The 18,295-nt window shown below is 38.1% G+C and overlaps 1 protein-coding gene across 1 annotated transcript in view; it reads right to left on the bottom strand.

Annotated features, from left to right (window-relative positions):
- Positions 1–286: 286 nt before the first annotated feature.
- LOC124871508 (NALCN channel auxiliary factor 1) overlaps positions 287–18,295 on the bottom strand; it is a 132,719-nt gene continuing 114,710 nt past the window's right edge. Inside the window, exons 2-3 of the mRNA XM_047370862.1 lie at positions 9,009–9,180; positions 287–2,618 (exon numbers count right to left, since the gene is read on the bottom strand). Coding sequence (XP_047226818.1) covers positions 2,317–2,618; positions 9,009–9,180 — 474 coding nt within the window. The 3' untranslated portion in view covers positions 287–2,316. The remainder of the gene's footprint in view (positions 2,619–9,008; positions 9,181–18,295) is intronic.

The following is an 18,295-nucleotide window of genomic DNA, read 5'->3' as shown; positions in this document are numbered from 1 at the left end:
GTGAGTAAAATATACTGAGATTGACATTTTGCACATGCAACTCTTCATATTGTAAAGTGAAATCTTTCCCAAACATTATAGCTTCTGTCAGAATAAGCATTATTTTCTGTATTCCTGCTAACAGAATGCTTTGGACAGAATTAGTTTGTAAAACACTTTTGAAGTTTTCTACTACCTCTTTAAGTTTAAGACCACATTGCTGTGGCACGGTTCCAGCTGTATTTTTGAAGTGGACATGTTAAGTGCACTTTTTATTTGAAAGAAGAAATATAAAAGATGATAAAAATACATTTTTGTGTTTATTTGATTCCTATTCAAGACACTTTGATAAGAATGATTATATTGTTAATACCGAGTATCATTTGTTTAACATTTTTGATTGGTGGTGTGCCTCGTGATTTTTTCAATGAAAATAATGTACATTGCCTCAGAAAAGGTTGAAAAACACTGACCTATTCTAATGCGCCCCTAGGAAACTGATCCATATGAGCAAGTGGCCCTCGGTGGTGAATTTTAGGTTTGATTAAATGGGCTACCCAAGCCGGACTTCAATTTGTGTCTCACTCCTGGACATCCAGTGTTTGGGGGGCAGTGAAAGTAATTGTTTATTAATTAATTAACCTTTTTCTCTGGGTTGCTGGGGGGTACTCTGCATGCATTTAGCATTTAAATACAATGTATCAAGCTCACACAATTAGAAGTAAACAATAGATATAGAAAAATGAATGTGTATGAGCCTTTTAAAAACTTTACTTAAACAATCATAATCACAAAGTAACATGTAGGATTTCACCATTAGGTCATGTCAAATTTCACTTTTCCCACTTAGGTTTAGAGAAAGAAGTGTGTATTACTTATCAGCTTAATTCTGTCATAGTTGTTGATTGATTACATATAAGCATAAGAAAGAAAAGGGTTGGAAAAATGTTTAGATAACATGATAAAACTTTCCTGAGCCCAGTGTTTGCTTTTATTGGAACACACAAAAAATATTTTGATACTAAACTCTGTTATTTGGTGAATATTTTCTCACTGATCAAATTCAGAGAAGTCCTATATGCATTTGTTAAATAAAGAATGTTTAATGGAAGTCAGAACCACATTTAAACCCAATGAAGTCCTAACAAGAATATGGCCCAATTCCCATGGTGGAGCAGAGGAAATCTGAGGGGCTCGCCATAAAATCATCAGCCTTTTAAATAGACTTTTGGCATAGCAACATGCACTCATTCTATCTCTCTCTCCCTCTCTTTCTCTCACACACACACACATTTTCTTTCTTACTTAAGCCCTGTTTACACGAGAACATTTTCTAATAAAGACGGAAAAGTTTAGTTGTGTTTCTGCTGTTTGTTTTCTCTGAAAATGGCACAATTTGAAAACGCGTTCCAGAGTGTAACAGTTTGAAAATGTCCTGGTCTCCAATGTTGTCTAGAAGGGGAAGCCCTGGCTCATGCACAGTATGACTGAAATCAATAAAAAATTAATGCACACAACATAACAGATCCCGATCAGTTTAACACCCACAGAAGACAGAGATTTAAAACAGTAACAATGGTGGACTCCAGAGTATTGAGTTGTACTGCTGACTCTTTTAAATCTAATGACTGTTCTCCAACAATATGCAAATTTTTTCCCTGTTGTTAAGCAGGAAGTGTTTGCGCTTGTTATTGTTTTAAAGAACTTACCACCATACCAACTAGTGGTGTGATGGGGGAATTACACAATTTTCATGACTACTGTTGCCATGTGAACAGAGATTGCTATTACAATGCTGTCGTGTAGACGTGTTAACAGAAACGGAAAGAAAATCCCGTTTCCAATGTATCGTTGTCGAGTAAACAGGGCCTTAAAGGAATCATTTTGTTCCTGAATGTGGGAACCACATAAAAGACAAATAATGAACGTCAGAGAAAGAATATGATTGTGTTATTCCATAGTCAGCCAGTGCAACAGAAACCAATAATTGGAACACAGTGTAAAAAAGCGTAGTTAGAGAAACTCAGCCACGAGGAGGCTGACCTTTCCTCTCAACAAAGGTTGTGGCATTGTTCCCTTTTCCTACCTAAGGGTCTGCTTGAAACCCTTAGTTTGAGGGAATCTGTTTATTTAGTCACTGCTTCGTTTTGATTGATTTAAGCGTCTCTCATCTCAAAGCATCCATATGTTTTTGTTTATCATAAAGTGTTGCAGTATGTCTTCAGGCACACAGCTCCAGCCGTTTGCATCAAACGTTGCTGTATTTTTCCAAGCTGGTTGCCATGGTGAGGGAATCCCCCCCACCTTCTGCAACCTCACATCTGCTCAGCTGCTCTATCACTCCTCGTTGGTGGGGCTCTCCTCCAGAGGCGTGAAGGTGGGGAGGCCCAGTCCTGTTGCATTGTGGGATGCAGTGAGGCTGGCAACAGTCTGTAGGAGGACAAGGACCAGCAGGCAGAGTTTGAGCCGGCTGTTACAAAGTCTGCAGGCTGCTGAGGAGCTGAGGGAGGTACAATGCTGGCATGGCGGGTGAGTTCTTTTTAAGGTCCCTCTGGAACCGTTGTCCACTTTTAAATCCCACCGCACGTCACAGCACTCTGCATTTGGGTCAACACCTGATGGGTAGTCCTCCAGCAACCCTGGATGTATGTAGGGAAAGGGGGTTTGGGGAGAAAATATAAAGACTAAATCATTGTGTTTTCATTTAAGAATGTGTACAGCTTGTCAAAACATTTTCCAAAGAAAAGCCTGATACTGACTAGTTTAGTAATGTAATGTAAACAAATTTGGCACAAAAAGATTTTCTTCTTTGTACTAACAATGCTTTGTCACAACACATTTTATACCACTGGGAAGCCAGTTTATTTCCCTTTAAGAGATGTCACGTTTGTAAGGAAAATGCATTTTGCACTTGAGCTGTACAGTCGAGTATGTGGGCTGTGCTGAAGAAAAACCTGACAAATCCTCTCTGCCAATACCAAACAGCTTTTTGTGGAGGCAGTGTGATGAAGTGGGGCATCATCTTCCTTAATGGAAAAACAACACTTGTCATAAGTGGAGGGCATTTCAGTGCAGATGAATATTGAGATGGGGTTCTGCAAAAATGGTAAAGCCTGAATTTTAACTCTTAGGGACTAAATTATCTCCTCCAAGATTCCCATGTTGGACTGGGGTTTATCAAAGACTAGTGTTACACGCAATAGGTCTAGGTAATCGGAGGTCAGGACTCAGAGCTGAGAATAATGTCACACCCAAAATATAGAGCATTCTAGCTCTAAGTCAGAAAACAATGGGATTTGCTGTTTGTTTTGGCACTAACCACTATGAGCAATATATGCCAATAACGATATATTTCTCCCAGTTTGATGCATTCAAATTGGGAGAAAGGAATATATTCATAAGTGGATATTTTATAGCACTATATGTGCCACTGGTTAAACCAGATATAAACCATTAGAAGTGCCTGTCATGATCTGCCTCTGTTTGAGGTTTTGAGTTTGAGTTCTGGTTACGTTCTCTACACTACCATATTCTTTACTTTTATTTCAGTTCATTCATGTTCATTAGATTCTGTTGTTCAGGATTCCTAAGTTAGATGTTTTAGTTTGTATTTTTCTGTAGATCTGTTTCTCCCAGTTTATGTTATTTTGGTAGTCTCATTGTTTACTTATTTCTGTTCACTCAGATGTTTTCTATTACCTCCCTGCTTGTCAGCATTAATTAGTCACTCTCTCTCTATACTTTCAGTCTCTCTCACACCAGCTGCACCTGGTTTTCTCCTTGATTACTTCCCTCAGTTCATTGGTCCATTCTCCACTTCCCTCAGTATTTATTCATTCTGGTTTTCTTGCCACTGCATCCTTCTGCTTGCTACCTGTCCGGTCCCTGTTTCCTGCCTGTATCCATCTCAGAGAAACGTGTAAATGCAACTCACCATGCCAAGGAATAGGATATCGTCGCACAGCAATGTGTGACCAAGCCGGTGACCAGCATGAGGTTGAGGTTCTAGCCTGTTGTGGTTGTGTCAAATTATTCCATATACTACTGAGAAGTGAATAAATTGTTAAATTGCCATCATGCCTTGATTGTTCAAGCGTTAATCATCCAATTAACACCAAACAAGGACGAAAGGCAGAACAAGCTGTTAGCATTGTCAGAAAAGTTTTCATGCATACAACCCACATACTAAACTCTGCTGCTCAACCCAAAAATGCATTTCCGTTACAAATGTGGGACAATTACAGGGAAATAAACAGGCTTTTCAGCTGAAAAATTAGTTGTGCTGGAGCATTGTTAGGACAAAGCAGTTAATCAGGTAAACATGCATTTATTTATGTTGTGTGCAACATTTATGAAAATACTTCAACATACTGAAAGGATTAGTTATGAAACTCTTTATGTACACAGTTCTGTTCGTAGTATTTCAAGACAATGTGACAAACAGTGCATTTTGGCAAAGATGAGGCTTTTATTTGTGCTTTAATGTCTTACACATTCCCTTAAGCTGACTTTTTATCCATTGTCATGCAGCACCTTATGTCACAGTTTTAATTTCAGGCTGTAAAAGTAAAGCATGTTACACTTTCATCCAAGTTTAAATACGCTGATCATGGACATGGTAATAAAATAAATGTTAAACCTTGAATAAGTGTTCTGTATGTAGGGTGCACTGACAATACCAAAAGAAACTTGATGCCCAATGATATTTGACCACGAGATATTTTCTCTTAAACAAAAAGGACAGAGATCAATCAAATTAAATCCTAACATGGCCCAGGTACAAAAGCACAGTCCTTAAATTTTCAATCTGAACCATTTCACAGACTTACACGGCTTTATCCCTCTCGAAACGTATTTCCATGTGTCGTTAGGATCAATGTCTTGTTAGAAAACCCAACAGTTCTTTCCAACTTTCGACCTTCTGACCCAAACTGTCAAGCCACTTTAAATGAGCTTGACCATTTCTGATACGGAGTGGTCTTAAACAGACAGGATAGAGCCAAAAAACGTACTTTTAACCAAACACTTAAGTGTTTGGTTTCTCTGCAAATGTGTTAAAGGGCATTCATTTTAACATTTTTGGGGGCATTTGTTCCTATTTGAGCCGGTATGTCAAATTTTCATTCATGTGAATTGAAGTAAACTGGTTTACCCAATTCTATTTTTTAAAGACTATTGACATGGTTTGCTGTGTAATCATTGTAGCCTGAAGAAAGAACATCTTTAAAAGCCTAAAATTAATATCACACACATCTCAGTGATAAGATAATGTAAACTTGTCACTTACACCTGTAAATCACAAACTCATGCACAAACAAAAACACTCCACCATCTATGCTATTTTGAGGAGGAAAACTGAGTGTCAACAAGAAGAAGGATTAGAGTTTGTAGGACAGCCAAATAAAACATTTACAATTAATGACATACATGAGAGTTTAGTAGAAGATTAAACAGGTGTAGATGCTATGTTTCTATCTAAAGATGATTACTATTGCTTTGTTCATAGGAACTACACTGATAATGTTTGCTTTTTAAAAAAGCATAAAAACAGAACCGAAACACCTTAGTCTGTGACTACAATGGTCACTAATATTGCTGTATTTTTCAGTATCTAATGGTATGCCTTATCAAATATCTCAGCAATGTTCAGTTTTAATTCCATACCCAAATTCTCATGAACAAGTTATGTTTTTCCTCCAATATTAATTCAATTCAGTTTTATTAATATAGCGCCAATTCACAACACATGTCTCAAGGCACTTCACAACAGTCAGGTACATACAGGGGTTGGACAATGAAACTGAAACACCTGGTTTTAGACCACAATAATTTATTAGTATGGTGTAGGGCCTCCTTTTGTGGCCAATACAGCGTCAGTTCGTCTTGGGAATGACATATACAAGTCCTGCACAGTGGTCAGAGAGATTTTAAGCCATTCTTCTTGCAGGATAGTGGCCAGGTCACTACGTGATCCTGGTGGAGGAAAACGTTTCCTGACTCGCTCCTCCAAAACACCCCAAAGTGGCTCAATAATATTTAGATCTGGTGACTGTGCAGGCCATGGGAGATGTTCAACTTCACTTTCATGTTCATCAAACCAATCTTTCACCAGTCTTGGTGTGTGTATTGGTGCATTGTCATCCTGACACACGGCACCGCCTTCAGGATACAATGTTTGAACCATTGGATGCACATGGTCCTCAAGAATGGTTCGGTAGTCCTTGGCAGTGACGCACCCATCTAGCACAAGTATTGGGCCAAGGGAATGCCATGATATGGCAGCCCAAACCATCACTGATCCACCCCCATGCTTCACTCTGGGCATGCAACAGTCTGGGTGGTACGCTTCTTTGGGGCTTCTCCACACCGTAACTCTCCCGGATGTGGGGAAAACAGTAAAGGTGGACTCATCAGAGAACAGTACATGTTTCACATTGTCCACAGCCCAGGATTTGCGCTCTTTCTACCATTGAAACCAACGTTTGGCATTGGCATGAGTGACCAAAGGTTTGGCTACAGCAGCCCAGCCGTGTATATTGACCCTGTGGAGCTCCCGACGGACAGTTCTGGTGGAAACAGGAGAGTTGAGGTGCACATTTAATTCTGCCGTTATTTGGGCAGCCGTGGTTTTATGTTTTTTGGACACAATCCGGGTTAGCACCCGAACATCCCTTTCAGACAGCTTCCTCTTGCGTCCACAGTTAATCCTGTTGGATGTGGTTCGTCCTTCTTGGTGGTATGCTGACATTACCCTGGATACCGTGGTTCTTGATACATCACAAAGACTTGCTGTCTTGGTCACAGATGCGCCAGCAAGACGTGCACCAACAATTTGTCCTCTTTTGAACTCTGGTATGTCACCCATAATGTTGTGTGCTTTTCAATATTTTGAGCAAAACTGTGCTCTTACCCTGCTAATTGAACCTTCACACTCTGCTCTTACTGGTGCAATGTGCAATCAATGAAGACTGGCTACCAGGCTGGTCAAATTTAGCCATGAAACCTCCCTCACTAAAATGACAGGTGTTTCAGTTTCATTGTCCAACGCCTGTACATTCCAATTAATCCTAACCATAGAACAGTGCAGTCAGATTTAGTTATTTATTCAAATTGGATAAAAAGTTTTTCTGTCTAAGGAAACCAATTAGAGGTTAGAACAGATTTGCCATCTTTGTAATAATAATTTTTGGCATAAGGATGAAAGACTTGGTCAGACTGCTAAAATGACTTCAAAAACAGGATATTTGCTTTACTTGTTTCAATAAAATATCTAGATAGAGGAAAACATAGATTTTCAAACTACCAAATGCAGCTTAATATTCTTATCTTGATAAAAAAAAATCTAAAAAAAAACATCTGATCTGAAAAGGCCCACAAACGTATTGCTCCATATGACCACCAGGAGGCAGCATACACTATGGCATACGAGTTTATTATGTCAAAATAGTGTACAAGAGGACCAGAGATTAACATTAGCATGGATCAACAGTTTATTAGTATTAAGAATATTATTTGTATATGAGCTTTTGGCTCGAAGTGGTCCTGTTTTAAAATATTTTAATTTGTACCAAACAAGAAACCCTGCTTCAGTTTACTTAGTTTTCTGGTGTGGATGCTAGATTCCTGATCCCCTGGATTAACACAGGATATACATTTTGTTTTCGGCAGTAGTATGGATAGTGCTGTTTAAGAATTCTTGTTTCTGGTGAGCAATGCAACATTGGGCCTTTGCTAATTATATCAAATTTAAATGTAAAAAAACTAAAGATTTTATCCTAGACATAAAAAGCTTGAATGAGATGGAAAATGTCCTCTGAACCTTTTACGGAGAACCTGTTGGCCTTATTAGCAAAGACATCTTGCAACTGTAAACACACAAGGGGTTTCTGTGTGTCAAAGAAAGGGTGTCCCACTGGAGCTGGTGGTCTTGAGCTTATGTTGGCCCTTGAAAGACTGCATGATAGCTGTGTGTGTGTGTGTGTGTGTGTGTGTGTGTGTGTGTGTGTGTGTGTGTGTGTGTGTTTAAGAAGAACCTGTTTCTCACAGCCATGAGCCCCTGGATTTATAGGGACAATGTTTTGTTTTGTGCCACCAATCAAAACCCCTAATTCCTCATGAACCAGTGGTGCGGTAGTAAAATATCTGTAAGAAACTGGATTTGCTGCTGTTCTTTTATGTCTTAAAGAAGGGATGTTCCAATCTGATACCAGGTATCTGCTCTGGGTTGAGTTCACAGTATTTTTAAAAGATCGGCTGTCAGCTGCATCCCAGCACAGCCTTTGTTTTTTGGGGTTGATCACTTCTATTACGGGCACAAACTTGTGCCATCAGAATTTGAATTTGAATTCAGACTTAATCTGTATTCACATAATTACAAATTAAATGCATTGGTTTGAAAATGAAAATTTGCTTTTAAATTGTATCTTGTTGTATAAAACATTCCTTCTGACTACATTCCCTTTCTGTTCTTTAATTCAATTTTCATTTAAAAATTCAGTTTGTTTGTTTTTTGTGACATACATCTGGGTCCTTGAGGAAGCCAGCGAATACTCAAACACAGTTTATCAGATTTATGGTTCACATCAAGTTAAACTTCCTTTACGGCATTTTGTGGTAGCTGCAGCTGCTTCCTGTTGGACTGTGTTGTATGACCTGCTCCATCTGCTGCACTCGGATATTTATTTTGCTGATGTTCCAAAAAAGGTGCTTAGTTTCTGAAGTGAAAGATTTACTTTATTCTATAAGTTTTGTCTGCAAACAATTCAGTGGAACTGCATTGAAATTACTTTTTAGACTAATTATAAAGGACTCAAATCAAAACAGCGAAGAAACATGCTAACATTAAGCTAGTACTTCTGCAAACTCTGTTGCATAAGAACAGCATTAGCAAGATGTGAGTTTATTAAAGACTGTAGCCGTATGTTTCGAGTCAATTATACCGTATCTTTAAAAACAAAGTTATGCATGTTGTTGGTGGAACAGACAAGAAAAGTGAAATAAGGTATTAGTATGTGGTTCACAAATTTTACCTGTGCATACAAAACTTGGGCTGCCTCCATGAATGAGATCATCATTGTCAGGGAGGACAAAGGGGCAGCGCTGTTGAACCTCCAGGCAGTACTGGCCACAGGGGATTCGATTGCTGCAGTGTATCTGGGTGGTCTGGAAGTACTGAGAACACAGCCAGGGCTTATAAACCATCTGGGTGGAAGACAGAGAGGTGAGAGAATATTGATGAGTAAGAAAATATCTTTCTGGATGATATTCACACATAAATACACACTCTTTTACACAATGTTCATACACCATCATGACCTCTACAGCTATTGATTTGTACAAGGCTATGCAGTTATCCTGTTGATCCTAATATCCACTGTTTAATGAATGCACTTGTTGCTGGGCAGTCATCAGTTTGTCAGTCAATACAGAGTATTACCCAACATCCTCTCTGAAACACAGTATCACTGGGCTGCACAGCACAGATTTCAGAAGGTTAACATCTATTTTTAGAGGTGATACAATGTCGATCCTGAGGGAAAAACAGCAATTTTTGTAAAAATCCTAAAATAAGCCAGCAAACCGCTGCATTTTTAAATCATATAACAACCCAAGGGGAATGAAGAGTGTGTTCAGATTATGAAGGGATCCCACTTTTAAGCCTCCCTTTGAAAGCTTATTCTGGGGTGTTGAAGAGGAGGTTCCTCAGATCCAGGAGGAGTAATGTGGCTTTTGTCCTAGCCCTGGAACAGTGGACCAGATCTTTACCCTCGCAGTATTTCTGAGGGGGTCATAGGACTATGCTTCTCTGGTCTACAACTGTTTTGTGGATCTGGAGATGACCTATGACTGTGTCTTCCTTCAGGTTCCTCCCTTCGGAGATTTTCCAGGCACATCCCACTGGGAGATGACCCAGAACTCACTTGGTTATATTACAATGTGGCCTGGCTCGTAGGATGAAATGCAAATTAGAGATGCACAAATATTTCTAGGACAGTCTTAGCCTAGAGTTGTAATCCTCGAACAAGAAAGTCAGTGGTGGTAAGTGTGCATCATTTACTTTTTGCACAGCCCTGCACAACAACAGTAGGAAGAGTGACTTAAGAACTACACAGAGTTAAGGTAAAAGATTTATTCCATAACGTTTGCAAAGCAAGTGACCCTCAAAGGCTTTCTCATCCCAGAGCAAATACATTTTCCAGAAGGGAAATTCCTCCTTTAGCAACACAGGCCATGACCAGAGGTTATGTATGGTATTGCTCCAGTATGGTCGCCGCTGATTTGTTTGTCTCTCAGGAGACAGCGCAATGCCCGCTCTTAGTCCATTGATAGGTACTATTTCCCCATGTGCAAGGACAGGAGGGCACATCAATGGCCAGATTCTATACGTGTCTGCATTATTCACTTCTTGTTCCTGCTCCTATAAGAATTCGAATGGAAGAAGTGGCTGCCAGTTGTTCCCAGATAATCTGTCTGTTAGAAATCTAACCCCTTTTTGAAAGGCCACCCTGAGACTTTCCAGTACAATGGGACTGATCCCAGGAGATCATGTGCTATGGTTCATTCAGAGGTCCCTTCCCCATAGTATAGCTTAGTCTGTGTGTAGTAATCTGCAGACAGTTCAAGATTGATCATCTGTAAAATGTGTTTAAATTCATGCTGTTTGGCCCTGTTTAACCATTAACATTAACCAGTGTGTTCATTAAACCATCAGTGGACAAACATTAAAATGCCTTATCTGGACCTTGCAGATGCATCCTTGTGGCACACATAACTAAAAGAAAAAACTGATGAGCTATTAGTTAAACACCAAAATATATACACACATTCTGAGGTCATCTGTTATTCATGCTTTCTAAATAAAGGAATTAAAGGCAGTAACAGTGTCTGTCTTTTTCAAACTTAGCTGTCATTCTGTGCTACTGTGTCTAAACATATGATGCCATATACTCCAATACGAATAGGTGGTTCTGTGTAACCCAGGCTGTCTAAGAGAAGACAATCTTCAGCTCAGTAACAGGTTTTAGCAGCTGTCCTTTGGGGCTAGAACCTACTTCTAATGAAGCACTAGAAACAGAGTAAAGAGAATGATCAACCATTTAGAGAGACTGTATTTGTGTTTTGTAAAATTGGATTGCTGTATAGGAATTTGTTATTTCTGTTTTTGGTTTCTAAAAATACTGATGTGGCCCATGATGTTTCTAAAATGTTTATCAGTGACGTTTTGTGCTAAGAAGTATCATTTTAACCAACCTTTCTGTGTTTTGGATCTCAATGTAAAAATATGGAACAAATTAATGATTATATTCACTTAATTTGAGAAATTGATCTATCAAATTCAAATGTAAATAATGAATGATCTAGACTGCCTTGTCTAAAATGCACAAGTGGCTGCAAATAGATTTTTTTTTTTTTTTTCAGATCAGTCCTCTGCTGCCATTGCTGTGTTCATAGGTGAATTTGCATTGTGGCAAATTAGCAATTATTAGGCTACCACTGAATGAAAACCAAGGCTTTACTAAGAGGTTAAATAGAAAGCAACTGGACCCTTTGTTTTTTGAATACGTTTCTCTTCAGTTCTGATCACATAGTAGGACCATCAGCTTACAAATTTTAACCATCCCATTTATAGGGCTGTTAAGGTCACATAAGTCACTGATCTAGCAAGGATGATTGGGGTTTAATAGGCTGTTCTAAAACAGATAATCAATCAGATAAATCTCTAAAAGTTTAGTTCACATATATATGTGGTAAATACCTCTTGCTGAAGTTCAAAGTTAGGATTGGAATGAAAAAAAAAGGTTTGAACATGGTGGCTGGTGCTAGACAGGATGGTATTTCAGAAACTGCTGACCTTTTTGAATGTTCACACACAACCATATTTCTGACTTACAAAAAGTTGGTTGTGCAGCATGACAAATTGTCCCCTTATGACAGTTGTGTATCAAATATGCGTTGTTGGTGTTTTTAACCCTTGTGTGGTATCCGGGTCTGTGGGACCCATTTTCATTATTTACTGAAGGAAAAATGATACAATTAACGTAAATTAATTATAAATATGTTTCCACTCATATCATGATTTTTATTAATGTTTGATTGTGAGGCATTAAAAATCACAAAATGTAACAGGTCCACCAGACCCAGAAACATTGGCTGAGTAAAAACAATATGAACACCACACAAGGGTTAAAGGAGAATTGGCAAACTGGAAGACAGAAAGGAAACAGTACCTCGAATCTCATCTCTGAACACACAGCAAGTTGAAACCTGAAACAGAGGAGCTACAGCAGCAGAGGACCAGGCTAAAATTCTCACAAAAAACATAAAACTGTTGCCTGGTCTGATGAGTCTTGATTCAGCTGCAACATTTAGATGGTAGGGTCTGTATTTGGCATAAACAACATGAAGACATGGATCCTGCCTTGTACTACTGGTTTAGGCCAGAGGGGGCATTTTTTGTACAGTATAAGCCAATTAGAACAAACTGAGCATCATTTAAATGCCACAGAACACCCAAGCATCATTGCTGACCATGTCTTTCCCATTATGACCACAGTGTATTCATTATCTGTGAAAAATGCATGTTTTAAACTGGATTCTTGAACTTGACAATGAGTTTTACACCAGTGGCCTCTACAGTCACCAGATCTCAGTCCAGTTTTGAGATGTTGTGGAACTGGAGACTCACATCTTGGATGTGAAGCTAACAAATCTACAGCAAATGCAAGATGTTATGATGCTCTTAAAGTACAGGTGGTTCCAACCCAATAATAGCAAGGTGTACTCAATAAAGTAACCAGTGAGTGTGTGTTTATTCCTAGAAAATTTGTACTCACAAATAAAAGAAACAGCCCTGTCAATCTACACTAAAATAATGAAGTCAGAATGCATTACCTTATAAACCTCAAACAAAGGAGCATGTGATTAGTTGCTTCATTTATTGGGTGGTATTATCAACTGTTGCAATCAACCAAAAATGTTTGAGAAGTCCTTTGAGGACTGTCAGGAAATGTATAACATACAAAACAGTGCAGTTGATCATATATTTTATGGCAATGTTTTAAACCTTTTGCTATCTTTGTGAGGCTGAATGTACAATTGAAAGAAAATCTGTATGCTCACATTACTACTCTGAGGCAACACAGAGCCTAACTTTGAATAAGAGTTAAAACACCTTCAGCAAGAAGATGCCAATACCAAAAAGTTAGTCAAAGATTACATAACACCCTGGACAGGTTCCCAGTTCATTACAGGGAAACACAGAGACACACAGGACAGAAAAGTGTAAAAAACTCACACTCAGACCTCAGGGCAATTTAGAGTGTCCAGCTAACATATGCTCCTGGAGAACATTCAAACTCCACGCAGAAAGGCATTGACTAGGATTTGAACCCAGGATCTTCTTGCAACTCCCATTTGACATCCAACTCATTCCCTAATTTAAATCAGATCAATCCTATTTGCTACAATATAGTTCAATCACATGGTGCGATTCAGATCCAATAACAGTTCAGTTACATTCAAAATAATTAAGACAATAGCATAAATAGAACTTTATTTTACATATAAATTTGTTTCTGATAGCCAATCACTATTGCATGTGTACTTCCTACATAATAATGTTGTAACAGCATGAAATGATTGTTTAATATTCTTTATCTGAAGTATGTTAAGACAACACGTAAACATGAAGGCAGACCGAGCACAGCCGAGTTCAAACAGCATCAAAATCAAAGGGAAAGTGAAGCAGATCTGAGACAAAGCTCTCATTTATACAAAGCCATGAAAATTAGGGGTAAATGTCAGCCTGTGACATAAGACTGTCTCATGTAAAGGCCCCAATTCATCTGCCAAATGTTAGCCAGTGCTTTCTGAAAAAGCAATCAAGCTTTTGATCTTTTAGTAAAAAAAATAGGTTTATAAAGTTCCTCAGTTTCAAATATCTTATTTTGTTTGTTAATGTTAATTTAACACGTTACAGTCTGATAGATTAGGATGAAGCAGATATTTTTTGAAGTAATATTTTTTAGTCCAAGTCAACTCAACATCTTTCAGGCGCAAGTCTTAGTCAAGTCTCAAGCCTCTTAAGAGATACTTAGATCAGATACATGTTGTCTGGTCAGACTAAACTGCAGATTGCTGTACCTTATAGGTTCAAATTAATGTCTTAAAGCCTAAATTAACACATGAACATTTAATACATTTATCCTATTTTTGAACATTCAGCCTGAAACATAAGTTGGTTAAATGCTGTGAATTGTTTTACATTTACTAGGCTTAATTTTTTGACCACTACAAATGTAAATATGCACTTATGTTCACATAAAATAGAGTTACTGTGTGGTAACACCTTTTAAATGTCCAATTTCCAAACAAAAATGAAACAGGACTTTCTTATTTTCTTAAGAACCTGAACAGTATTTGTAAAGATACTAGCTCAACAGTAAGAGAATAAGATGCCCCTGGTTAAGTCAATTTTATTAAACAATTCACAGTCATTTCAAGCAGGATTGAAGTTTAAGAGATATTCATGTGGTCATTATTATGAAGCTCCAGCTAACATGATGTTGTTATAAACCATTAATAGCCACACATGTCCTTGGTTAATAAATCCAAACACACAGGGGAATTTGTGCATCTCTGTCCGAGGTCTGGTCTATGATTTAATGCGTGTTCAACGGTAACATGAAATAAAACAAACTTGGAAGTTGCTGTTAATTACATTTGTGGCATGTACTCTCAAGATATCTCACAGATAACCCTTGACTGCTATGCATGATATTTCCATTTGTTAAAACTATGGTAACTTAGAGTAAACATTAATCATTCACTTCTAAGATCTACAATTAACAGATTATACCTTGTTCACTAAGCAAGATTTTAAAATTGTCGGTTGATTTTTGAAACCTGAGAGACCCCACACATGATGATAACAAATAGTAGATATAACAAGTTTGGTCCTACAGTGTTTGGTGTACAGCCACATGGCAAGCACAACACACCACACATGAACAGATTATGCTCACAAACATTAAGATGGCAGATGGGAAATCTCGCAAGATCAAACATGACTTCAGAGGAAATAAACATGGCAGACGAGGAATAAGCAATAGCAATAGTTTGTGGAGTAATTTTAACAGAGAAAAAACATTAGAAAAAGAAAAGGTGTTGGTTAAAATTCTCAGGTTTAATTTATTCTTATCTCCCTGTGATGATGTTGATCACTTAACAAATCATTTTAATGATCATTGTTTTTCCATTCTAGATTAAGTTTGTCCTGTTAAAACCAGATTAGCTCCTGCTTCAAAACCTTCACCCTGGGTAAATGACAGCATTTGCTGTTTAAAGCGTGACTGTCGTAAAGTTGAGCGTCTGTGGAAGAAAACTTGTTTACACATTCATTTGCTTCACTTAAAGGATCTTTTAGTTTCTTTTAATAATTCAGTCAAAGATGCAAAGGCGGCTTACTTTTCAAACCTGGTCATAAAGAGTAGATGGAATCCAAAGGTATTATTTGACACAATTACTGATATCCTTACTCCTGTTCTACCTGTTGTTCCAATTTCTTCAAATGAGGATTGTAATAATTTTCTTTCTTTTCTGGTAGATAAAATCAGTAATATAAGATCTAACATCTCCCCATCTGGTTCTTCACTGACCGTACCTGCTCCAGCTCGGCCTGTTGTTATAGAAAGTTTTTCTCCTATTTCTTTAATTGAGCTGGAAAAATTAGTGGACTCAACGAAAGCATCTTCTTGCTCTCTTGATATTCTACCTGCCTCTCTGTTCAAAAATGTTTTCCGCTATATCAGTCCCTGTGTGCTTTTGATAATTAACACTTCACTGGTCTCTGGTCAAGTACCCACTTATTTTAAGAACGTTGTCATTCACCCACTTTTAAAGAAACCCAAGCTTGACCCTCCTATTTTCAACAGTTATAGACCAATTTCAAAATTACCCTTTTTATCTAAGATTCTGGAAAAGGTTGTATCTAGGCAGCTGATAGCCTTCATGGACAAACACAATATCCTTGACAAATATCAGTCTGGTTTTCGTAGGTTTCATTCCACAGAAACAGCTCTTGTTAGAGTTTCTAGTGATATCTTGTTGCGTAGTGATGCAGGAGTGTTCTGTTGTGCTGATGTTGGACCTTACTTCTGCCTTCGATACTGTTGACCATCAAATCTTGCTTGATACGCTGAGACATTGGGTGGTGTATCTGGTTCTGCTTTAGATTGGTTCACTTCATATCTATCTGAACGATGCTTCTGTGTGGCTGCCTCTAGGTACAGGTCCTCTCCAGCCTCCCTTTCTTTCTTGTGGTGTCCCCCAAGGTTCTGCCCTAGGGCCCTTGTTATTTTTATTGTATTTGCTTCCTTTACAGCATATCCTGAGCACTTTTGAGGGCATTTCTTATCACTGTTATGCCGACGACATTCAGCTGTATATTTCCTTTAAGCCTGAACATGTCTTTAAGTTAAAGTTGCTGATTATATGTTTTGAATCTATCAAAATTGGATGGCTGATAACTTTCTCCAACTTAATGATGAAAAAACTGAAGTCCTTGTTTGTGCCCCTGATAGATTTATACCCAGGATAATGGAAGCTCTTGGTCCTCTTGGCAAATTTGCTAAATCTTCCATCAGGAACCTTGGTATAACCTTCGACTCTGCTTTCTCCTTAGATACCCACGTCAAATCGCTGGTTCACTCTTGTTTTTATCAACCTTGCTAAGTTAAGTCCCATTGTGTCACGTTCTGAACTTGAGATTGCTATCCATGCATTCATTTCCTCACGTTTGGATTACTGTAATGCTTTATTTACCTGTCTTAGCAAAAACTCCCTGGAACGTCTCCAGGTTGTTCAGAATGCTGCTGCTAGACTTCTGACAAAATCTTCTAAGTATTCCCACTCCACACCGTTACTCATCCAGCTGCACTGGCTCCCCATTAATTTCAGAGCTCAGTTTAAGATTCTGGTCTTGACTTATAGAAGTCTTCACGGTCAAGCCCCAATTTATATCAGTGAACTCTTGTATCCGTACAATCCCCCCAGGTCTCTGCGGTCATGCGATAAAGTCCTACTGGCTGTACATCACACAAGGCTGAAAACTAAGGGTGATAGAGCATTTGCAACAGTAGCTCCCCGACTCTGGAACTCTATCCCCTTGTGTATAAGGACTGCGGATTCGGTGGTGTCTTTTGAAAAACAGCTAAAACCTCATCTTTTTAGGCTTGCGTTTGGTTAGTTTATTTTTGATTTTTATCTTATCTTCTTTTATTTTACATATATAAATATACTATTCCAATTGTAATCAGTTTTAGTGTTGTGAAGCACTTTGTGATCTGTCTTGAGAGGTGCTATATAAATAAAATTTTACTTACTTACTTACTTAAAGGGTAAAGACAGCATGAGCAGGGGCTCTACTTGCTACACTAAATATGGAGGTCAGTTGTGTTTTTTTTTCGGGAAACATTGTTACACACTGTGTTTAGATTGTTCTCTGTTCTGATATTTCTTTGAGTTTTCCTGGTTAATTACAGTTTAAATAAAATGTATTGATTTCTGGTGCGTCCTGGCAGGTATTGTGTCTTCTGTATTTTGGATTCCTCTCCATTGTTCTGTTACCTTACTTTCTGATTGGCTGCACGTCACATTCAACAGGCTCATTTGTCCTCGGGGAGCAACCCCACATGCTAGGATATTGGGCCAAGACATTACAACATGTTGAATATCTCCGATTTGAGGTTGGAGCGGTCCCAAGATCACTCTTAACACACCACACACAAATAAAATACCTCATAAGATTATCTTTAGAGTTATCACGATAATTGCATTGTCCTTAAGATTAAGCTAAAGATTTGGTCAAAAATTGGCAGATCGTGAAGTCAGTAATAGACTATAAATATTTAAGAATCCGCTGTGGATATACGGGTTAAAGTGGAAGAGATAAGGTGCCATGAAAATTGTTTGCCTCTTTATAGTTTTCTTCTGTTTTTTCTTTTTGCCAAACTTAAATGTTTCAGATCATCAAATAAATTTGAATAGCAGACAAATATATCCTAAGTAAATACAAATTGCAGTTTTCAAATCATGAATTTAATTCATTGATGGAAAAACGATATCTAAACCAATCTGATCCCTGCCTTTTTCAATTATTACTTAACTGTTATTAATCACAGTAGCACAGGTCTGATCATGGCCAGATCTGTAGAATCAACAAATAATTTGAGCAGAATCTGTCTGGCAACATGACATAGAATACAACCTATTATTTCCCGGTCAAAAGACTTTTAAGAAGAGATGAGAAACAAAGTCA

Source organism: Girardinichthys multiradiatus, chromosome 7 (genome assembly GCF_021462225.1).
Source record: "Girardinichthys multiradiatus isolate DD_20200921_A chromosome 7, DD_fGirMul_XY1, whole genome shotgun sequence".
Lineage (NCBI taxonomy): Eukaryota > Metazoa > Chordata > Actinopteri > Cyprinodontiformes > Goodeidae > Girardinichthys > Girardinichthys multiradiatus.
This window is presented reverse-complemented; position numbering and strand designations above follow the sequence as displayed.